General features: G+C 41.9%; 1 protein-coding gene across 2 annotated transcripts in view; it reads left to right on the top strand.

The window, feature by feature from the left end:
• Positions 1-24,969, top strand: part of APLF (aprataxin and PNKP like factor) — a 135,109-nt gene that overhangs the window by 19,158 nt on the left and 90,982 nt on the right. For both annotated transcript variants that reach the window (XM_004449192.5, XM_004449194.5), the window contains exon 2: positions 19,371-19,442. In XM_004449192.5, coding sequence (XP_004449249.1) covers positions 19,371-19,442 — 72 coding nt within the window. The remainder of the gene's footprint in view (positions 1-19,370; positions 19,443-24,969) is intronic.

Genomic DNA, 24,969 nt, shown 5'->3' on the forward strand with positions numbered 1-24,969 from the left:
ACTGCGCCCGCAAGGGCCGTTCCGATTAGGATTGGGAGTAAAATGGCTCTGGGCTGAGGGGGGGCTAAAAGACTGTGCAATTCCCCTGGCATATAGTAAGTTAAGTGGGGGGTAAGAAGAACCGGAATGCAGGGAACAAGGATAGAATCGTTGATGCAGCGAGAGACGGTACCGTTACACCAGTAGAGGAGTGGAGGAGGGGCACACGTAGCGTTGCTAGTTAGATTGTGAGTACATTTAAATGGGGGGACAGAGCGAACTGTCGTGTTGAGAAGAATACAGGTGAGATTGCCCTGAGGTGGGGCAAGGGCGAAATTTTTGGCAGTGTCATCTGCGGCGAGAGAACTGTTGAATGAGGGGGTAGTGCTTAGAGGGATTGGTAGCAATTAGCAAGGACTGTTGGAAGGCAGCGCAGAGAAAGCAGCTGGTGATTTTTAGCCAATTGGTGTTATTAAGAATGTCTAGAGTGGTTTGAATAATCTCTGGCCATGTAAGTAAGGGTGTGCTGGCAAGGCTTGCTTTTAAGCTTAGCTCTTGTTGCTTTATATCTTCTGCGAGGACTGAAATGTCCCAGGTAGTATTGTACTTAGAGACGGTACGGAAGACCGAGATAAAGACAGTGGGTTTGAGGTGCATGGCTTCACGGTAGAGAGCCCCTGTGACTCCCGCATTCCACTTATCATGGTTAGGATACTGAATATGGAGCCAGGTAGTACCATTACGATGCTGATGGTAGATACACCATTTGTTGGTGACGCCTCTGCAAGATTGCGGGCGGTCTATGGTACATTGCCAGTAGGGGCACCCGCCGTATGTCTTGTCATAATCACGTTGGGTGCAGAAGGTGAGTGTTTGGCGGTGGGGCCAGCACATGTATGAACCAAGGGCAAACAACCCTCCTTCATTTCTCTGGGTTGCCCTATTGATTACAATGTCAAGGGGGCCTTCGCACTTGGTTGGACCGCAGTATGCCGTTCCTAGAGGTTTAGAATTTTTCTGGACTAGTGGGTCAGTATATGAGTAATGCACTGAAAAGATAACTGCATAGCGATCCTTTTTGGCCTTACTTGTTGATGTCTGTGGTGCAGGGAATGAGAGAATTAGAGCAAGGGTGAGAGAAAACGCAAGGGAGTGCATTATGCGTAGGTGGGCTACAGATAACAGGCGATAATGAGAAGAATGCAAATATACGTTAGGAAGAAGAGAATTAGCAGAACTTTCTCTTGCGTGGTCCAGTCGTTAGGTGCTCCGGCGTAGAGCAGGAGGGCTTCTATGATGACACCTCCACAAATGAGGAGAATTCCAGGAACGGTCCACGCCTGCATGAAGGTTGACGATTACCTGTGGATGGAAAGAAAACTGATCTAGGGAGACTCCTCTACCCTGGATATGTTGTTATTATCCACTTGTTTGACTAATCGCTCTGGCAGCCATCTGGCTGCATCTAGTTCTTTAGAGTAGATGCAGACTGATCCTCTGCCCCATATTAGGACAGGGTCTGGTCCATGCCAGGTGTTATCCATTGGGTCCTTCCATAGGACTGTGGCATGCTTTGTGCTAGTATTAGGATGCCAGAAGCGGTCAGCTGCAGAATGTCCTTTTTGATCTAAGCTTAGAAAATTTAAAATAAAGAGAGAGTGGGATAATAGGTTTTTGGGAGATCCTTTGATGGGGTACCATTCCCCTTTCTTTATTTTTTCAAGGGTATGTTTTAAAGATAAGTGTGCACTTTCGACAATGCCTTGTCCTTGGGGGTTGTATGGAATACCCGTGATGTGTTTTATGTTTAAGTGTTTGCAAAATGTGGTGAATACACTGCTAGTATATCCTGGTCCATTGTCTGTTTTTATTTGTTGTGGGGCTCCTAGTACGGACATGGCAGTCAACATGTGTGTAATGACGTTTTTTCCAGCTTCCCCTGTTTGTGGGGTGGCGAAAATAAAACCACTGAAAGTATCAACGGTAACATGTACATATTTTAGATTACCAAACTCAGGAACATGAGTTACATCCATTTGCCAGAGGGCATTGGGTATTAGACCTCGGGGGTTGACTCCTATATGAGGCGTAGGCAAAAGGGTTATGCAAGAAGGGCATTCTTTAACAGTCTGACGAGCTTGTTCCCTAGTAAGTTTGAACATAAGCCTCAAGGTATGTGCATTAATATGATGTAATCGGTGGGCTTTAACAGCTTTGTTAAGGTTATCCAAATCGTGATGTGTGCCTTGAGTAACATAGCACAGTAGCCGAGTGGCTTGGTCAGCTAACTGATTACCTTGGGTGAGGGGACCTGGAAGATTGGAGTGGGCTCTGAGGTGGCCAATGAAGAATGGGTGACTCCTTTTACGAATAAGGGATTGTAGTTGAGTAAACAAAATGGTTGCCTCCGAGACATTTTTTACTTGAGCAGCTGTTTCAAGCAAGGGGACTGATTGAGCTATATAAGCGCTATCTGTGAAGAGGTTAAAAGAGGCACTTTGGAAAGCAGAAATCACAGCTAGGACAGCTTGTAATTCTGTAAGCTGTGCAGATTTAGAATGAGTTTGAAAACGGACAGTTTTGTTATCATATATGTAAACAGCTATACCTGAGGAGGAGCCGTCAGTGAATACTGACAGGGCTCCAGAAATGGGCTGGGAAGAGATTGTTAAAGGAAAAATGAAATCGTGTGTGCTTATAAACTGCAGTAACTTATCATTAGGGTAGTGATTGTCTATTTGTCCAGCATAAAATGCACAAGCAATAGGCCAGCAATCAGTGGTTTGTAATAGCCAACTGATTTGTGCTTTAGTATATGGCTGAATAATAGTATCAGGTTCCTTGCCAAAATAGCGCTTGCTTTGTTCTCTTCCCAGGCAGACAATGTCTGCAACGGTTTGATAGTAAAGGAAAAGGCATTGGCGCGGTGGGCGGGGGATAATGGTGTGTATGGTTATCTGTGAGCTCCGGAGCTTGAGATACGGGGAGGTTACCTTTAGGGGATGTGATACTAGGTTTTGGATGTGTGTCTGAGTGATTTTCATCGTCAGAAGGGGAACTTTCACCCTCACTATTTATAGTGATGGAAACAACTCAAGCGACTAGAAGGTCACGCAACCTGAGGAACAGGAGGAGAAGGCTGAGGAGCCTTATTGTCTTGCATAGGAGGGGGTGGGGGGTTAGGCGAACAAAGGACTTTTTCGCCCTGTTTAACAACTTCAGCTGCTTGGGGGCAGAGATGGCGCACAGCCAAAAGGTCGTTAATTACAGTCCAATAATTAAAAGCAGTAACAGGGACCTTACTGGGGCCAAAGGTCTTGTAAAAGTCCTGTAGGGCGTGGCCTACACGGCGCCACCATTGTTCATCGATAGTACCTTCTTGGGGAAACCAGGGACAAATTTCTTCAAGGAAAACAAAAAATTTAGAAAGTTCTTTAACATGAACCTTTACTCCTCTCGTCTTAAGCACGGCCTGTAGGCCGGATAGGAAAAGGGAACGATCACTAGAGGAGCCCTGCCCCATTTTAGCCGATCACTTACTGAGACGTCTTCCAGGGAATAGGCAGTTCCCTGAAGGTCTCCTCCGCCCAAGCTGAAAGCTCAGGTCTTCCGCCCAGGCCGTCGGCCAAGGTCTTCCGCCCAAGCTGAAGGCTCAGGTCTTCTGCCCAAGAATTCTCAGGTCTTCCTTATTCTCAAAAACCACCTGCACAGGTTTTTCCGTTGTGTATCGGCTTGCTTCTTCCCCTGGGTCCCGTAAACAACGGTGGGCGGGGCTGTCCCACCCCACGTTGGGCACCACTTGCTCCGGCCTGCGGGGGCAATCCAGGGACCTGTGGAAAGAAGCAGGGTGGGGCAGGAGTCGAGAGAAGAATGGAGACAAGACAGGATTCTGATCAAGTCTCCGTTTATTGGGGGTAAAACACGGGAATTTATAGGGAGGGAAGGGAACATGTACATAGGTGATAGGCTGGTTTTGTGGGTGGCAGACATCCAAGGAGGGGCTTGGCCGACAGTTCGCGTCGGGTCTGCGGAGTCTCGCGCCTTACGCATGCGTATTGCTGTGATCGCCAGTGTTACGGCGGGAAGGGGAGAACAAAGAAACAAAGAGGAAGAAGAACAAGGAAATGACAGGGCAGATTTGTGAACTTCGCCATGTTGTGAGATCCGCCATGTTGTGGCAGGCTGTAAATAGGTCTCACAGCGGATGGCTCCCCACAGTTTTTTTTTTTTTTTTATAGTAGCTTTGTATAGATGTTATCTGTTGTATTCTGTTCATTTCCAAATGTCTTTTTATTCCTGGACCTACAATAATAGGTGCTTTTAGGTAGGAGAGAGAGTTTGGGGTAGCTTACTAGACTTCTTAGATCAAGAATACTCTCATCTGTTGGCATAATAAAGTGATGTTTCTTTTATCAAAGGTGCCTTTTGGGGGGAATGGTAAGGAGGAATTATTATATCATCTATTCTGAAATTAAAATTCTTCTGTTTCTGTAGGACCCTTAAATTCTACTCCCACCGCCACCCCCATCATGTCCATTTGCTGCTAAATCTCTGTGAGGATCCTCCCTTCCAAGGTTCTACCTACCGACCCTCAGACATAGGTCCTTTTTCTGAGATTATTATATCTGTTTCTATGTATTTTTTAAAATTAATTTACTGAAGTATATCACTTATACATAAACATGCATAAACAATAAATGTATAGTAATAGTTGTGAACTTATGAAACAAACATATATAACATCATACAAGACTCTCATAACTCACCCTACCAATAACTTGCATTGTTGTTAAACCTTTTTAACCAATGATGAAAGAGCATTGTCAAAATATTACTAGTAACCAACGTATGTTTCCCTCAACCAACCCTCTTATTATTATCTTTATATCATTTATGTATGAACATACATAAACACTTAAGTGTATAGTAAAAGTTGTGAACTTACAAAGCAAACATGCATAACATCATACAGGGGTCCCATACATCAGCCCTCTGCCAACACCTTGTATTGTCATGAGATGTTTATTACAAATTACAAAAGAATATTGTCAAAATCTTACTACTAATTATAGTCCCTATCTTACATTTGGTGTGTTTTTCCCCCAACACACCTTATTATTATTTTTTAAATATATTTTTTATGACAGAAGTTGTAAACTTATAAAACAGTCATGCACATATGCAGAATTCCCAAGTAACACCCTTCTGTCAACATACCACTCTATGGTGGAACATTTGTTACAGATAAGATAATATCATCTGATTGTTGCCGTGTCCATAGTATACATTTGGCTCACATTTTCTGTACTGCCTCAGTATCAACACAGTACATCTTTGGCACAGATGCAAGAATATTATATTATTACTGCTAACCACAGTCAATAGGTCACTCCAGCTGTATTTTTTCCTATGCTTCTCTGCATTGCAACACCCTGCAGTAGTGATGTACATTTTCTCTAGGTCACAAAGGACACCCTTGTATCTGTACCATCAACCACAGTTTTCATAGACTGCTTGGCTTACTGTGCTATTCAGTTTCTAGATAATTCTCTGGCATTCTGTCAACTTGCATTTACATACCTAGACTACCATTTTCAGCCACATCCTCATTTATAAACTGTGGGTTACCATCCACTCTATACATTTCCACACTTTTACAGTAAAGCTAATTAAAACTTCTACATACATCAAATATCCGTAGTCCATTTCAGTCCTCCTCTTATCTCCTTTAAGAATCCACCACCTACCATAAGGTCTTGAAGATATTTCTCTACAACTTCTTCTAGAAGATTTATGGTTCTTGCTTTTATTTTTAGGTTTTTGATCCATTTTGAGTTAATTTTTTGATAAGATGTGAGATAGGGGTCCTCTTTCCTTCTTTTGGCTATGGATATCCAATTCTTTCAGCACCATTTGTTGAATGGACTGTTCTGCCTGAGCTGTGTGTGTTTGACAGGCTAGTCAAAAATCACTTGACCACACATGTGAGGGTCTGTTTCTGAATCATAAATTTGGTTCCATTGGTCTATGTGTCTGACTTTATGCTAGTACTATGCTGTTTTACCACTATAGCTAGGTAATATGATTTAAAGTCTGGAGATGAGGGTTTGCTTTTCCTTTTTGTGATGTTTCTGGCTATTCAGGACTCCTTACCCTTCCAAATAAATTTGATGATTGTGTTAACAATTTTTTTTTTAATACTGGTGGAATTTGTATCGGGGTTGCATTGAATCTGTATATGAGTTTGAGTAGAATTGAAATCTTAATGATATTTAGTCTTCTAATCCATGAGCATGGAATTTTCTTCCAGTTGTATAGGCCTTTTTTTATTTCTTTTAACATTGAGTTGCACTTTTCTGAATACACGTGCTTACATCGTTGGGTAAGTTTATTTTTGACTCTTTTTGAGTTTTATCTGTCATTTTATTTTCAGAACTCTTTTGACACTTTTAGTTACTTTTATTGGTATAATCTTCATTTCTAGACTCTCTTCCAGGTCTCTTTCTATCCTGTCTTTTCTTTTCAGGCTCTAGCACACCCTTTAGTATTTCCTGAAAATCTGGTCTCTTGCTTAGAAATTCTCTCAGGTTTTATTTATCTGTGGATATTCTAATCTTGCCCTCATTTTTGAAAGATAGTCTTGCTGGATATAAGATTCTTGGCTGGAAATTTTTCTCTTATAGTATCTTAAATATATCAGATCATTGTCTTCTTGCCTCCATGGTTTCTGTTGAGAAATCAGCATTTAATCTTGTTAGGTATCCCTTATATGTTATGCATTACTTTTCCTTTTTTTAAAAGATTTATTTATTTATTTATCCCCCCCCCTCGCCCCCGGTTGTCAGTTGTCAGTTCTCTGTGTCTATTTGCTGCATCGTCTTCTTTGTCCGCTTCTGTTGTTGTTAGTGGCACGGGAATCTGTGTTTCTTTTTGTTCCGTCATCTTGTTGTGTCAACTCTCCGTATGTGCAGCGCCATTCCTGGGCAGGCTGCACTTTCTTTCGTGCTGGGCGGCTCTCCTTACAGGGCACAGTCCTTGCGCGTGGGGCTCCCCTATGTGGGGGACACCCCTGTGTGGCAGGGCACTCCTTGCACACATCAGCAGTGCGCATGGGCTAGCTCCACATGGGTCAAGGAGGCCCGGGGTTTGAACCGCGGACCTCCCATGTGGTAGACGGACGCCCTAACCACTGGGCCAAGTCTGCTTCCTGCATTGCTCTTCTCTTGCTGTTCTCAGACTTCTCTCTTTGTCTTTGGCATTTAACATTCTGATGAGTATGTGTGTCGGACTTGGTCTTTTCGGATTTTTTCGGATGGGAGTATGTTGTGCTCCTTGGACATGGATATCTATGTCCTTCAATAGGTTTGGGAAATTTTCTACCATTATTTCTTCAAATATTCCTTCTGCCCCTTTTCCCTTCTTGCCTCCTGCTGGGACACCTATGACATGTATGTTTGCACACCATTTGTTGTCATTTAGTTCCCTGAGACCTCGTTCAGTTTTTTTTCATTCTTTTCTTCATCTGTTCTTTTGTATGTTCACTTTCAGAGGCCATTTCTTCAAGCTCACCAATCCTTCTGTCTCCTCAAATCTGCTATTATATGATTTCAGTGTTTTTTTAAAATTTTAATTTATTGTGCCTTTCATTCCCATAAGATGTTTTTCTATGTATGCTTTCAAATTCTTCTTTGTGCTCATCCATTGTCTTCTTAAAATCCTTAATCTCTTTAGCCATCTCATTGAATTTTTTAAGGAGATTTGTTTGAACATCTATGATTAGTTGTCTCAACTCCTTTGTATCATCTGGAGGCTTATCTTGTTCCTTTAGCTAGGCCATAGCTTCCTGTTTCTTGGTGTGGATTGTAATTTTTTGTTGGTATCGTTGCATCTGGATTACTAGAGTGTTTATTCTGGGTGCAGTTTTTCTCATTAGTTTAAGGCTGCTTGCCCTTTCTCCCTTCCTGGTTGTCCAGTAGGATCCAAGGTTGTAATTGGTGCTTTAAGCTGTGGAGGCTCAAGCTGCCCTCATTGTGCCAATGAAGCTTCTCCCAACTTTCTCCTTTGCCAGGAATAGGGACAGAGTCACAACTTTGTGGAATAATCCAAGTTGTGCAGGTTGTCCAGAGAGACTGATGAAGTTTCATGCCCCTTTCTTCCCTGCTTGGGTTGGGGATGGAGCTGCAGGTGTGGGCAGCAATCTATGCAGTGTGGGTTCAAGATGACCGCAGTTGCCCCGGTAGACTTCCAACTTTCAGCCTGTGACAGCCAAAGGCTGGTGCAGGGGCTGCCAACCTTCTCTCTGCCAGGGGTGGGGCTGAAGCCTAGTCTAGGGCTTTAGGTTGATCTGGGTGAAAGAAACTGGTTCCTACCATCACTGTAATTTTCAGTTAGCCCGCCTTCCTCTCAGGCTGGGGGTAGAGTCAAAATGGCAGTTACTGGCCTCTTTCCAACTGGGCAGATTCATTTATACCACAGCTATCCCCAGGGTTATATCTTAGCCAGCCAAGTCTACCAATCAGTAGCCAAAATTGGAAGCCAACCATCTTTTCCTACCCTATTTTTGGGAAATGGAGCTTCCAATTCCAGTCACAGAATATCTCTTGGGGCAGCTTGTGCCGCCAGAGTAGGATAATCACCAGCCTCTGTGGCTTGGCCAGTAATTTCCTGGAGAGGCTAGCGCAGGTCCCCACAGCTTCCCCCTGCCAGAGTTGGGGCTTTTGAAAAATAAAAAGTATAACCTTGTAGAAAAAAATATCTAACGAGCCACTCTTGCCCCCACTTCTGTAAATCAGCCCATGAGAACATGGCCTTGCAGAAGAATATCAAATGAATGACTCCTGCTCCCAGCTTCTGTAATCTAACAAACCACTCCTGCCCCCTGCTTTTCTAAATCAGTCCACAAAAGCATGACTTTGCACATGCCTTCTGCGTCTGTAACTCCACTTGCAAAATTTCGCCTAGCAGTGCATTAGCCAATGAGCAAAAGTCATGCTGACCCCACATAAAATCCTATATAAACGTAGGAAAACTGAAAAATGGGGCTCAGAACTTGAAGATTGACTCTCCTCTGGGCTCCTATGTAATAAATCTGTTCCTTCGTCTCTCTGAGTGCCATTTGGATTCCTCTGCTCTTCAGAACTCCTGGCTTTACTGCAACATTTGGTTCCCTGGCCGGGAAACCCAACCGAGCAGGCCCTTTGTGCTTCTGGTTTGGGATTGGTGGGCATAGCTGGTGGAGATCTCCACACACGAATGAGGCGGTGCCACCTGTCCCCTTGACCGGGGCTCCTTCAGGGAAAGAATCCCTCTGGGCCGCGTCCTCTGACCCAGTCTGACTCAGTGGAGAGGTGGATTGAACAACATAAAAAGATACCGGAAAGGTAAGACTCTGGGGTTCTGAGTCCCAGTCAGGCCCGTCTCTGGATGGAAGGGGAGATTGATCACCTCCCAAAATCTTGAGATTTGAGATTCCAGGAGAGGGTAGTCCCTTGGATGGGGCCGTAACCTCTGAGTGATTGAGTGAATGAATGGGGACTGCAGAGTCTTACCTCTGCTGATCCAGTTTGTGGCTCCATGGCCTGTGCTGCTGAGCCCGAATGGGCCCCAACCTGCACTCTGCAGCTACATCATATGGCATAATGACTAATCCGGACTCTACACAGACACCTTAGCTAAGACTAGTCTAAGTTCTCACAAGAGATGTGGGCAGGTGGGCATCTGAATGGCCTCATGAGAGCTGCCCCTCCTTTGTTTGTCCTGTGACACCAGATCAGGGATGGGATCATTACATTCCAAACTCACAGTCTTAGATTGTATGCTAAAAAACTTCAAGAAAGGCTCCTCTGGGGATGATGGTGTCTGTATGTCCCCTGGAACTCTCTGGACCTTGTGTGAATTGGAGTGGCCCACGTTTGATGTTGACTAGCCCTCAGAGGGAACCCTAAAGGTGGCCAAGGTTCATGCAGTTTGGCAGGCAGTCACTGGGATCCCCAGCCACCTTGATCAGTTTCCCTACATCAATTCCTCGTTAGAAACTGCCCAAACTCTGCCCTCTTAAGTTTGATTCTGTGTTGAAAGGAAGGGTCAGAGGAGGGTCCTCGTAACTCAAATGGCCGGACCTTGAAAAACTGTTATTCTACAAAAATCTCCCAAAGGAAACCCTTTGCCCCCGCCATATATTCCAGCCGTTCCAGATCATCTCCCTGCCCTGGAGCCTCACAACCAGACTGCTAGAGACTCCTCCACCTTCAATCTCCCCAGGCCTGTCAGCCCCCCTTAGGGGGGATCCTGAAACCCCTTTGGCAAAAAAAAAACTTCAGTCAGCAGAACCTGTGAAACACAGGGTCCAGCCCAAATCAGTGCAGATGGAACAGCCCAACCTGGAAGGCCAATTCTGTTTCATCAGCCTTTCACAACTACAGATCTCTTAAACTGAAAGCACCATACCCCTTCATATTCAGAAAAGCCTCAGGGTCTTATGGACCTCATGGAGTCCATTTTCCAAACCCACTGCCCCACTTGGGATGATTGCCGCCAACTCCTCCTAACCCTGTTCAATATGGAAAAGAAACGCCAGATCCTCACAGAGGCCAGAAAGTGATTGTGAAAACAGGCCCCCACAGGTGTCTTGGAGCCAGAAAAATGGGCCCGAAAAGTGGTACCAATGATGTGGGCTATGGGTGGGAGGCTCTTTGTCTCTTCAGAGATAACCTAAGCTGTTTGACTTGTGGGTGTAGAATGGTAAGAGGCTGCAGTCCTGCCCTTAGTGACAATGGCAGCGACTCCAGTCCCAGGAAACAGTTTAACAATTCAAGGTATATAAACTTTTAAGTATTTAGGGGAAATGCAAACAAAATATGCTAAAAGCTTATCTCGAATGTCTGGAGTCCATGCTAAAAGCTTACCTAAGATGTGGAAGATATATATGCTAATTCAAGCCTATTGAGAACTGAAACAAAGGGACCATTTGGCCTTTCCTTTCTGTATAAAAGAAATTTGAAAACCTTGTTCGGGGCTCGGGATTCAAATAGAAAGTTCCAGGCCGTCAATAAACCATTTTCCTTCTCAAAATCATTCCTGAGTCCTGGCCTCTCTATATGCAAATAATTGAACCTCTCTCAAACTCTACAACACCAAAAGCTCAACTGGCCTGGAACCTTAACACAAATCAGGGACAGGCTACCCTTCAGCAGGATAGAAAAGCATCCCTCAGAGGGGTGTGGGAAAGGGCCAGGCAGTCCACAAACATGTCCAAAATGGCTTCCATCACTCAAAGGCCTGAAAAACCTCCTGGAAATTTTTATGAGCAACTCTGAAAAGCCTTCAGGATCTGCACCCCCTTCAACCCAGAAGCCCCAGAAAGCCAGAAAATGGTCGGTGCTGCTTTTGTCACCCAGGTGGCGCCAAACATCAAACAGAAACTTCAGAAGCTAAATGGTTCACAGAAATAAACGTCAAAGTCACAAAGTATTCAATCGGAACAAAACTGCTGAGAGGGAAGCAAAAAAGCAAATGAAACAGGTCTCCTTATTAACAGCAGCCTTAAAAATTCCAGACCCAACCAATTGAGGGATGAACCCCAAAAAGGGGAGAATACTTTGCCCTAAAACTCTCTGCTGCTACCAGTAAAAAGCCTAACAGGACCCCCAGTTCCTAACTTATATGCCTTAATGGAGCAGTTACCGCCTGGGGCTGCCTGGTTTATGTATCTGGATTTAAAGATTTATTTTTTTATTTATTTCTCTCCCCTTCCTCCCCTCCCCCCCCCACCCCCAGTTGTCTGCTCTCAGTGTCCATTCGCTGTGTGTTCTCCTGTGACTGCTTCTATCCTTTCAGCAGCACTGGGAATCTGTGTTTCTTTTTGTTGCGTTAGCTCTCCGAGTATTCAGTGCCATTCCTGGGCAGGCTGCACTTTCTTTCGCACTGGGCGGCTCTCCTTATGGGCCGTACTCCTTGCATGTGGGGCTCCCCTAAACGGGGGGGCTCCCCTGCGTGGCAAGGCACTCCTTGCACGCATCAGCACTGTGCATGGGCCAACTCCACAAGGGACAAGGAGGCCCAGGGTTTGAACTGCAGACCTCCCATGTGGTAGGCAGACGCCCTATCCATTGGGCCAAGGCTGCTTCCCTATGTGTCTGAATTTAAAGGACACTTTTTTCTGCCTGCGGGTAGCTCTCCAGAGCCAGTCTCTATTTGCTTTTGAATGAGAGAATCCCAGGACTCAACAGAAGACTCAATTAACTTGGACTGACTCCTGCAGGGTTTCAAAACTCCCCAACCCTTTTTGGAGAAGCCCTGGCAGTGGATCTGGCTTCCTACCCACAGGAAAACTTAAATTATGCTCTCTTTCAGTATGTAGATAACCTCTTGCTGGCTAACAAAACAGAAAAAGTATATGCCAGCCCCCCCAACCTCCAGGACAGGCAACTTATTTGCCCAGATCAAACCCTATTCACAAACGGCAGCAGTTTTATCAGAAATGGAGAGAAGCTTGCTGAATATGCAGTTACTATAGCTAAACAAGTAGTAAAAGCAGCTCACCTACCTAAGGGGTAGTCTGCATGGCAAGCAAAACTCTGGGTGCTAATTCAAGCCCTACAACTGGCTGCCGGGCAAACAGTAAACATTTACACTGACACTAAGAATGCATTCACTTCTGTACATATCCATGGAGCAGTTTAGAAGAAGAGGGGACTCGTAATTGCAGGGGGAAAAAAATAAAAAAATCCTTCAACTACTGGAGGCAGTCTGGAAGCCAAGCACAGTCACCATCATACACTGTCCGGGACATCAAAAGAAAACCGATGCATTTACTAAAAAAAAAAAATACACTAGCCAATGAAGCAACTCAACAGGCAGCCAAAACACCCTTAAACTCCAGGCCTTGCCGCTAGCACCTCACCTGTGCTAGGGCAGTACTTTAAAAACTAAACTATAACCAGGAAAAACAGGAGTGGGCAAAGAGAAAAAAAACAAGACACCAGATCCTAGAGGGAAACTGGCTACTCCCGGATAGCCAAGTCTTCATCCCAAAGAGGGCTGCCTACACCTTTGTATAACAATACCACCAGTTCACCCACCTGGAAAAAACTTTTAAAAGCCCTGCTCAGAAAATATACTACATTGCCCGGATGGCCTCACTCTGCACCACCACTAATAGCTGATGCCAAACCTGTGCTAAAAACATCCCGTCCCAAGGTCCCCAGGCCCCGGCCCGCATCCAACACACAGGAACTGCCCCTTTTAAAAACTTAAATGGACTTTACAGAAATAAAACCAAGTTGAGGGTATAGGTACTTACTAGTAATAATGTGCACCTTCTCAGACTGGGCCAAGGCCTTTCCCACCCACACTAGGAAAGCAAGAAAAGTAACTAAAGCTTTGCTCTGAGAAATAGTTTCCCAGCGCAGGACACCCTTATCCATAGGCAGCAACAATGACCCAACTTTTGTAGCAGCCATCATCCAAGAACTAACAAAAATATTAGGAATTAAGTAAAAGTTCCACACAGCATATAAACCCCGGAGCTCAGGGAAAGTAAAACACATAAATCAGCCCCTCAAAACCACCCTAACCAAGTACTGTAAAAAACAAACAAACAAACAAAAAAACTGGCCTCCCATAAATAAATCTGCTCTGATTAGCCCTCCTTAAAGTTAGACGCACCCCCGGACCCTCAGACTAGTCACCTTTTGAAATTCTGCTTAAACAGTCACCCCCAATTATTCAAACCTTCAAGGAAAATCTCAGGCTCCTAGGAAAAACTGGCCAAGATTCTACCCTCCAGCAGTTAGAAAAACCCTAGTCCAAATACAAAAAACTGTCCTGTCTTGGGATCCCATCCCATTAGGCCACCCAGCACACCCATACTACTTGAAAACCTAGTTTGGATAAAAGACTGAAAAAAGGCCCACCTGGATGGGCCTATATACTGCCCCTTGAATTCATCATACTGGAGTTAAAAGTGCACACTGCAACAAAAAACAAAATGATTGGAAAACTCACCCTGTACCTGACTGTCCCTGAAAAATCCGAATTGCTTGGAGCCACCGAAAATCGCCATCACCTGACTAAATGAACTCCTGTTGGCTGTGGTTCCTGCTCCTCTTCGAATTGCTTGGCTTATTGTTTAGGACTGAACTAACAACTACAGCTCCCAGAGACTGGAATGTAGTTAAAAGAATACTAAATAATGTACTTGTGTTTTGTAAAATGCTTTACTACCTTAAGTTGTTTTTCCACTTAGCTCAAGTAACGCCCTATAAAAATTATAAGGGCAGTAAAGGGGAGAATTGTTGAAAAATAAAAAGCATAAATCTATCAGAAAAAAAAAAATCTAATGAGCCACTCCTGCCCCCACTTCTGTAAATCAGCCCATGAGAACATGGCTTTGCAGGAGAATATCAAATGAACAATTCCTGCCCCCTGCTTCTATAAATCAACCCATGAAAGTATGACCTTGCACCTGCCTTCTGCTTCTGTAAACCTACTTGTACAATTTCACCTAGCAATACATTAGCCAGTGAACAAAAATCATGGTGATCCTGTTGTAGAATTTGAGAGAAGTTCAATTACTTGAGTATAGAGAGGCCAGGACTCAGGAATGATTTTGAGAAGGAAAAATGGTTTATTGACCGCCGGCCGGACTCGGGAACTTTCTGTTTGAATCCCGAGCCCCGAACAAGATTTTTCAGTCCCTTTTATACAGAGAGGAAAGGCCAAATGGTCTTGTTTCAGTTCTCAATAGGCTTGAATTAGCATATGTTTCCACATCTTAGTAAGCTTTTAGCATGGACCTCAGGCATTCGATAAGCTTTTAGCATATTTGCTTTGCATTTCCCCTGAATACTTAAAGTTTATAGACCTTGCATTGTTAAACTGTTTCCTGCTCACCAAGGGCAGGACTGCAACCTTTCATCATCCCATACCCACAAGTCACAGATAGTTTAGGCTATCTCTGAAGAGACAAAGAGCCTGCCACCCATAGCCCACATCAGTCCCACATCAGTCCCACATAAAATTCTATATAAACCTATGAAAACTGAAAAATGGGGCTTAGCATTTGGAGATTGACTCTCCTCTGGGCCCGCAAGTAATAAATCTGTTCCTTCGCCTCTCCGAGTGCCGTTTGGGTGTCTTTGCCGTTCAGAACCCCTGGCTTTACTGTAACAGGGCTAGGGCCCAGGCTAGAGCTGCAATCTGATCTGGATGGAAAGAAGCACTGGAATTTTCAGTCCGCCCTGCTTCCCTCGTGTCAGGCGTGGAAGTTAAGATAGTGGCTACTGGTCTCTTTCTGACTTGGACAGGCTCAAACTTTAGTTGTTCTCAGGATTATGCTTTAGCCCGCTGAATTTACTCATCAGTAGCTGAAGTTGGTGCCCAACTATTTCTTCCTCCCCCATTTTGGGGAAGTGGCGCTTTCAATTCCAGCCACAGAACAGCTCCCGAAGCGGCTTGTGCCTCCAGTGGACGATGGGCACTGGCTACTGGAGCATGGAGCACTCTAGTTACAAATCTTCTCTGCAGGTGATCAGTTGCCTCCTTCCATTCCTTCAAGGATTTTGCAGGATGCTCTTCTGGCCTCCTGGAGCCCACAAACAGGTGCTTCAGCTAGCTCCAGATATCTCTGGGTGTTTACTCACTGTTCTGTAGCAGAAGCTGACTCTAGGAGCTCCTAACTCCACTGCCATCTTGCTGGTTGTCTGTTTCTATATATTTTTAAGTCTCTTCCTTTTGATTATTTTTTAGATGGGTGTCTTAAAAGCTGGACCTGAGATGCATTTCAGTATTTCCCATTCAAGGTTTGACATGTTCTTTCCGGGAGTGATATCATCTGTGTTCCACCACCCCTAGGTTCCTACTCCCTCACTTCCCTTTTCCACCCAGTTGCCACCTGCCCTCTTCTGCTCGATCATAGGTTCCGGAGCTTGATCTTTTAAATTTGGTGTTTCTTTTCCCTCTTACGTGTAAGTTGAAGTTTGCAATAATCTGTATCTCCTAGTTGTGCTTCAGATGGGTGGTTTTATTTCCTATATTTATTAATCTCTGATATTTTGGGCGGATGTGTGATGAGGTTAGAATTTAGGTGGTTACAATTATTCTACAGGAATTCCTCAATTTTAACTACTTTTATGACTTTCTAAGTTACAAAATGTACTTTAAAATGAAGTTTTAATTTCAACCTGGTGACTCTTGGTCATCCATAAATAAACTTAGGTAGGCCTTTAAACTATTTTGAAGTGTGTTATGCCATTTGTCCCTCCCCTGAATAGTCTCTATCCACTATACTTTTTCTGAGTCCTTGAGTTTTTTTGCTTTAAAAAATACCCTTCTCTTTGCATTTACAGACCAAACTCAGTCATTTTTACCCCTGTTGGCAATAGGCTGCTTACTACTATATGCACTTTCTTATTTGGAGTGATACATCTTATTGGACTGGGTATGACATTAGAATAATAATGGATCAAGTGAAAGCCTGGGGCCTCTTCTTTGAATGCCAGAGCTTTATTTAAGGCTGGAATCTTCTCTACTTACATATTAAATAGCAGTTTTCACCTTATTTCCAGTTCTTTATTTATTATGTTTTAGTTTCGAGTAGTTACGCTACTGGTAAGTTATCAAAACAATTATGTTTTACTTTAGGTTTTATGTAATGATATTGGGGGAGGCAGTATCATGTTAAAAGCCAGGATAGGGGGAAACGGACTTTGGCCCAGTGGTTAGGGCGTCCGTCTACCATATGGGAGGTCCGCGGTTCAAACCCCGGGCCTCCTCGACCCGTGTGGAGCTGGCCATGCGCAGTGCTGATGCGCGCAAGGAGTGCCGTGCCACGCAAGGGTGTCCCCCGCGTGGGGGAGCCCCCACGCACAAGGAGTGCACCCGTGAGGAAAGCCGCCCAGCGTGAAAAGAAAGAGCAGCCTGCCCAGGAATGGCGCCGCCCACACTTCCTGTGCCGCTGATGACAACAGAAGCGGACAAAGAAACAAAAGCAGACAAAGAAACAAGACGCAACAAATAGACACCAAGAACAGACAACCAGGGGAGGGGGGGAAATTAAATAAATAAATAAATCTTTAAAAAAAAAAAAAAAAGCCAGGATAGGTCTGGAATCAGATTCCTTGGGTTCAAATCCTGGTCCTGCTGCTTATTGGCAGTGGAACTTTGAGTAGTTGCTTAACCAATCAGCACTTCCAGTTTCTTACCTATAAAATGTTTCTTTTCAGAGGTATTGAGAGGATTAGAAAAAATAATCCATAGTAAGTGTAAAATAATATGTTGATCTTGATTGATAAATAATTGCTAATGCAGTTAATTATTAATAGGAATGTATTAGATATTCACTCTGTAAAAGAAGAAGTGGTAGGCTATTACATAAATCAGGTGATGAGACCTTTAGGAAAATCTGTTTGTGACCAATCCAACTCCTGAAATTAAAATAAATTTTAATTATAATTTATTAAACCTTTAAGCTTCCCATTGTTACAGCATAAATGGTTATTTTGTAGTTTACTCAAATTTTAGACGTGTGTTTTAAAAGGGACATTATAACCAAATTTTTGAAAGACATGAATTTCAAAGACTCTTTAAAATACCTTTTTTGGTAATGTATAGCTCACAGCTTGTAATGACATTACACTGTTATGCAATCATGTGTCCACTAGAGGTCACATTAGACTTTTATATTATTTAAAGTATCTTTTTCTTGCTAGTGTCAGTGACGCCTACTTCAAAGAATGAAATAGGAAGACCATTATTGCTTCCTGCAAAAAAATACTGTTTTGAAATAAAAACCCAGCTGGACAATTATAGGAAACATCATTATATGTCATGGTTTTATATTTAACAGTTCATTGCTTGGTTGGTTAGAAAATTGATTTGTAGTACTTAAGTAACAATGAGATCTTAAAGTAGCCGAGTTAGAAATAGAGACCTCTTACTTTCAGCTATAGAATAATTTGCATTTCTTGAAATTAGTTCTGAATGATTACATGTACATACAAAATCATATGACTTTTTTCACCTATGATATTTATTTGTATTAATAAGAGTGTGGATTTGAAGTACTGACTACTTGAAGAGTGACCTACACAAGTTACTTAAATTCTCTGGGTTTTAATTTCCAAATATGTAAAATATGAATAATAGTCATGACGATATTGTGGTGATTCTCAAAATTTAAGTGAGTGTTCTGTGCAAAAGGTAAAGTAAGTTATCAAATAACTGCTGTTATTTTTGACCCACTGAAGTGCATTGTGAGAAAGAATATAGGAACCTTTAAAATCCTGTGCTGTCTTTTCTGATAGTTAAATTGTTACTTGAGATTTACCTTTCTGAAAGTCATTATGTTTAATAATACATATATATATATTAAATGGACTATCTTTAAAATATTTTGTTTTAGAAAATGTTCTGAAAATTAACTGTAATTGTATGGAAAATTCAATTATGGGAAATTCTGCTTTGATGCTTGATGTTACTATTTTGTGTATTCACAGCTGTAGGTGTGGAATTGCTATTTGGTTAAAAAAAAAAAAGTGTATTGATTCCTGGCAATTTCACATTTTGCGAGTTTGTTTCAGAATTAGTGGGTTTAACTCAATTTATGCATTGCTGTTGCCTGCTTTTACTAATAATCTTGGTCCTGATGTGGATAGCACCAGGTTCAAGTGATACCAAAGTAACCAAATGATGGACCAAGTAATTACGGTATTAAATAAAGTTGGTGCTTAAAATGTTTTCATTATATATAAGCCACGAATTAAAAAGGTAGTCCTAACTATTGTGCTTACATCATTGTGGGGAAGGTTTGATTAGCAAACAATTTTTGAACTTCAATATACAGAAATGATTGTGAGCATATGTCGAATACTTTCAGCTCAAAATATGAAACAAAGTTATAAAAATAGACAATACTTTTCTTCACTGTGAATATTTGGCTTTCACTCCCCCCACCCCCCACCCCACCTTTCTGTTCTCTTAGCTGTTACTGATGCCCGAGAACTCAAATGCAGGTCTGCCTGACCCCGAAGCCTGTAGTCATACTTTTTTCATTTTGACCACTTTGCATCCTTTAAAAAAACCTGTTTCCATTATAAGACACTACATATTACTAGTATTTGAAATATTTCCTACTAAGTATGTATTTATTAGATCCCAAGCTTGAGTTTTGGCTCTACCATTTATTTACTGTTCCATTACTTTGGGCAGGTCCCTTCATCTCTGAATTGTGTCCTTATCTATTAAATGAGGACTTTCACTTCAATATACAGTTGTTGAGTGAATGATATATTTCATATCTAGCCTATTGATTTCAGAAACATTGCCTTTTTTTTAAATTGTTTTTTCTTTTGAGGAGGTGGTTGTATTTGAAATTTTTATTTTTTCCCCTGCAGATAACAGATAAGAGAGTGTCCAGAAGACATGCCATTCTTGAGGTGGTAGGTGGTCAACTTCGAATCAAATCAGTAAGTTTTTCATGGTTTATTTTAATTTATTATGTCTCACCCTTTTCAGCTTCTGATTAGTGTTGCTTATTTTATAAGGTTATGGAACTAGGGAATTAATGTCAGAATGTATCCTTCTAATTGCCAGAAGATAATTGGGAGATAAAGATCCAAACTACTTAGACCACATAGTTTCCCATAGGGCCATGCTACATTTCTAGATCATATTTATGTTATGATATTTTTTATAACTGGATATTACAAATAAGACTTTATAAGAAAGCCCATAATTATTTAATGGTTGTTTCTTTTTTGGTGTGGATAAGGACCAAATTCACTTAAATGTTATGGCATTGTATTTTAACAAATTTCTATACCTATGTATGTAGAGTTGAATATATCTAAAATTTAGACATTGTCCAACTTTGGGTTTTAAAATAATTTTAAAGTTTCTGTTGAGGGCTAGAACTTTATAGTTTTAAAGGATAGCATATTTCTGAAAATATGCTGTGTGATTATTCCCTTTCATATGAAGAATCTATTGTGTAGGAGAATGAGATATGTACATGAGTGTTGTGGTTTGGAGTTGTATGTACCCCAGAAAAACATGTTCTTAAATTTCATCCATTCCTGGGGATGTGAACCCATTTTAAGTAGCACCATTTGATAAGGTTAATTCAGTTAAGATGTGACCAATCTCAATCATTATAGGTCTTGATCTTATTATAGGAGTCCTTTTAAAGCAGAATAAAATTCAGGCAGACAGAGAGAAAGCCACAAGAAACAAGGAGCTGAAGGTCAGCAGAACCCAAAAGAGAAGGGAGAGGCCAGGAAAGGCTGTCACATGCATTGTCCTGTGCCTGAGGAACCCAGGACCAAGGATCATGGGCAGCCAGCCCCAAAATACCAGTCTTTGGGAAGAAAGCATTGCTTTGATGATGACTTGACTTAGACTTTTTCCTAACCTCAAAACCGTGACCCATTAAATTCCCATTGTTTAAGTCAACTCATTGCAGGATATTTGCTGGAAATGCCAAGGAAACGGAAACAGTGAGAGTCCATTTATTTTGGACTAAATGGTATGGTGGTAAAATTATTATGGAATTAAATATATTTATTTATAGCTTCTTGAACCTATTTGTATTTTCATCTTATATATACAACTGACTGTTCTATCAATAGTTCTTTCTTTTATATAATAGTGCTACCTTTTAATAACCTATGCTGAAGCATTCCCAAAATTGAGAGGAGTCCTTTTAATTCTAGTATTGGGAAATTTTTTGAATAAATCTGAATTCACCACATCTGGACTTTGAGTAAATATTTTTTAAAGGTTTCTGTTTTTAACTTGGAGTAAATATTTTTTAAAGGTTTCTGTCTCACATTCTCATTCTGCATTCTCTTAGGATCTTGAAAAGTGTTAATGTCCATAGTCAGCACTCCTATGGAAGCACTTTTATTTCCCATGGGTTCTTCATCTTTGGATCCTTTCCAACTGTCTTATTCTTCTTAGATGAAGCCTACTAGGTCATAAGCTCCTTGGTATAGGAACCCTTACTAATTTATCTTTGTATCGATCTTTAGCATCTAGCATAATGCTTAATACATAGTAGGTACTTAATATTTTTCAAATAAATGATTTTTTTAAAAAGATTTATTTATTTATTTCTCTCCCTCCCCCCCCCGCCCCAGTTGTCTGTTCTCTGTGTCTGTTTTGCTGCGTCTTCTTTGTACACTTCTGTTGTTGTCAGCGGCATGGGAATCTGTGTTTCTTTTTGTTGCATCATCTTGTTGCGTCAGCTCTCCATCTGTGCAGCACCGTTCCTGGGCAGGCTGCACTTTCTTTCATGCTGGGCTGCTCTCCTTATGAGGCGCACTCCTTGCGCGTGGAGCTCCCCTACGCGGGGGACACCCCTGTGTGGCATGGCACTCCTTGCGTGCATCAGCACTGCACATGGGCCAGCTCCACATGGGTCAAGGAGGCCCGGGGTTTGAACTATGGACCTCCCATGTGGTAGACAGACGCCCTAACCACTGGGCCAAGTCCGCCGCCTCAAATAAATGATTAAATGCTGCAGTGAGACCTGTACATGGCATATCTAGGAATGAGACATCATGGAGTTTTTTACAAAATTGTAATTTTTTCTAGAAAACCCTTCCAATGAACCACCAAGGAAAAATAAGTTTGTTGTTGTTGTTTTATCATGAACCACTGAGGGACACTGAAGGAAGGAATACAGGGATCCATACATTCCTCTCCTGCCTTTTCATTAGTTTATATTTATTTTTTTCAAGTTGAAGACTCATGTCTTAACACTGACTTTCTGTATTATTTAGATTGACTCCTCTATAATTCATGTTAATGAAATAAGGAACTTAGAATTCCTATAAGTTAAGTAGTATAGGACCTACTTTTTTTGATAAATAGAACATTTAAATAATCCTTGATGATTGGATTCCTAGTTATTTGTGACACAAAAGCAGAGAATATCTTTTCATATAGTAATTTTATAGACTTTTCTAAATTCATAGTTAGTATTCAAATTCTATTGATAACTACGTATGCAAAAGTCAGAAAATAAATCAATAAACCAATTATACTTTTTGTTCTACTTATAAAGACAGGCTCTTGGTTAATACCCATAACTCCTGTTAGTTTTGGAGCTTTACTTACATTCCAAATGATATCTGAAAAGAAAAAATCATAGTAACAGAATAGTCATAAACAATGAAAGGATCCATTTTAATAATTCAGCTCATTTATTTGTGGGCAGTTTAATCAACTGAATTGTGAACAACTGAATAAATATCAAAGTTTCTTGTTATACTCTTATTTACTCAATGCTGAGAAGAAACCATTCTTATAACAAAATTTACAAGTATTACATTTTTTATATACCAAAAAAGGTCATTAGGAAACTATCATTTGTACTGATGCAACATATTTTCTCATTGTTAATCAAGGACATGCATATCTTAAAGACAAGAAGATTTTTCGAATGTTTTCCAAATTAGCTGAAAAAGGTGCTTAGTTGGAATTTTGTCTATATATAGATGAAAAATATTCAGATATATTTTGAACTTCTGTGTTTATTCGAGAGTACAAATGTATAAAGCAAATATACCTAAATGAAAAGTGATTTTATTGATTTAGAATCCTCTGAGTTATAAAGTGAGTAACATTTAAAGGATGGTACCTTTTAGGACATTCTTCACCATTCTTGGTTTTTAATAAGATTGTAGGGAAGGAGGTGCGACTCAAGTGATAGGACTTCCGCCTACCATATGGGAACACCTGGGTCCAATCCCTGGGCCCTTCTGGTGAAAAAAAAGAAAAAGAAAAAGCATGCCAGCGCAGTGAGCCAGTGCCCACGTGGTGAGCCGAGTGCCTGTGCAGTGAGCTGAGTGCCCACGTGGCAAGCCAGGGTCTGCATGGTGAGCTGAGTGCTCATGTGAGTGCCCGCGCAGGGAGCTGAGTGCCTGCGTGAGTGCCTGTATGGCAAGTGCCCAAGTGACAAGCCAAGTGCCTGTGTGGTGAGCCAGTGCCCGCGCAAGTGAGTCATGCAGCAAAATGATGATGCAACGAAAGAGAGATGAAGGGGAGAGTCAAGGTGAAGCACTGCAGAAACCAGAAGCTGAGGTGGCGCAGGTGATAGAGAACCTCTCTCCACATCAAATGTCCCCAGGATTGAATCCCGGTGAATCCTAGAGGAGAAAAAACAAGAAGAGGAGACAAAAAGAGAAATAGATACAGAAGATCACAGAACAAATGGACACAGCAAAAAACAGCAGGGCAGGGGACGGGCTAGGGGAGGGGGAGGGGAGGGGGAGGGGAGGGGGAAAAGGAAAAAAAAGATTGTATTCAGATCATAAAACAGCTATGTGAAGTCAACAAGTGTCTTCTGAACACCAAATTGTGTTAGAAACAATATTAGAAGGTAGAGCAAAGATTTCTCTTAAGATTTAGTTAAAAACTAAAATTTGGAATATTTTACATCATGTTAGAAGTAAAAAGTAGTGTTATAAACAAAAAATACAAGAGTTTTGGCATTTATAATTTACAGTTACCTTTTCTAGAGATCTTTATTTCCTCGTATGACTTCAGTCTACTATCTGTTGTCCTTTCCTTTCAATCTGAAGAACTTCCTTTGGCATTCCACTGTTACATTGGTTACGTACAACTCCAGTTTTTGTTTATCTGAAAATGTCTTAATAGTTCCCTTATTTTTGAAGGGCAGTTTTGCAGAATATAGAATTCTTTTTTCTTTTTTTAAAAATTTCTCTCCCCTTCCCCCCCCCTCCCCCCGCCCCAGTTGTCTGCTCTCTGAGTCCATTCACTGTGTGTTCTTCTGTGTCCACTTATATTCTTGTCAGTGGCACCGGGAATCTGTGTCTCTTTTTTGTTGTGTCATCTTGCTGCATCAGCTCTCCGCATGTGCGGTGCCATTCATGGGCAAAGTACACTTTTTTCTTGCTGGGCCGCTCTCCTTACAAGGCCCACTCTTGCGCGTGGGGCTCCCCTATGTGGGGGACACCCCTGCAGGCGCAGCATTCCTTGAGCGTGTCAGCACTGCGTGTGGGCCAGCTCATCACACGGGTTAGGAGGCCCTGGGTTTGACTCTTGGACCTCCCCTGTGGTAGGCGGATACTCTATCTGTTGAGCCAAATCCACTTCCCAAATATAGAATTCTTGATAACAGGTTTTATTTTTCTCTCAGCTCTTTAAATATGTCATCATACTGCATTCTTGTCTCTATGGTTTCTTTTTCATTTATTTTTCTTTTTAATTTTTAACTTTATTTTTAATGAAGTTTTAGATTACAGAAAAGTTACATCTATCCTCCTTTCATATTTTCCCCTATTGATAACATCTTACATGAGTGTGGTACATTTGTTACAATTGATGAACAGATATTGAAGCATTGCTCCTAACCATGTCTATAGTTTACTTTATAGTTTACACTTTGCAGAGTATGATATATATATATATATATATATATATATATTTAAGATTTATTTATTTCTCTCCCTGCCACCCCCACCCCGGTTATCTGTTCTCTGTGTCTATTTGCTGCATCTTTTTTCTTTGTCTGCTTCTGTTGTCAGCGGCACGGAAATCTGTGTTTTTTTTCATTGCGTCATCTTGTGTCAGCTCTCCATGTGTGCGGCACCATTCCTGGGCAGGCTGCACTTTCTTTGGTGCTGAGCGGCTTTCCTTACGGGGCACACTCCTTGCGCATGGGACTCCCTTATGCGGGGGGCACCCCTGCGTGGCACAGCACTCCTTGCGTGCATCAGTACTGCGCATGGGCCAGCTCCACATGGGTCAAGAAGGCCCAGGGTTTGAACCACGGACCTCCCATGTGGTAGACGGACGCCCTATCCACTGGGCCAAGTCCGTTTCCCTATATATATTTTTAAGGAAGTATGAAGGATTGAATCCAGGACCTTATACATGGGAAGCAGGCGCTCATCCACTGAGCTACATCTCCTCCCCAGTGGGAGTTGATTATTTTTGTTTGTTTTGTTTGTTTGTTTTTTAGGAGGT

Source organism: Dasypus novemcinctus, chromosome 17 (assembly GCF_030445035.2).
Source record: "Dasypus novemcinctus isolate mDasNov1 chromosome 17, mDasNov1.1.hap2, whole genome shotgun sequence".
NCBI lineage: Eukaryota > Metazoa > Chordata > Mammalia > Cingulata > Dasypodidae > Dasypus > Dasypus novemcinctus.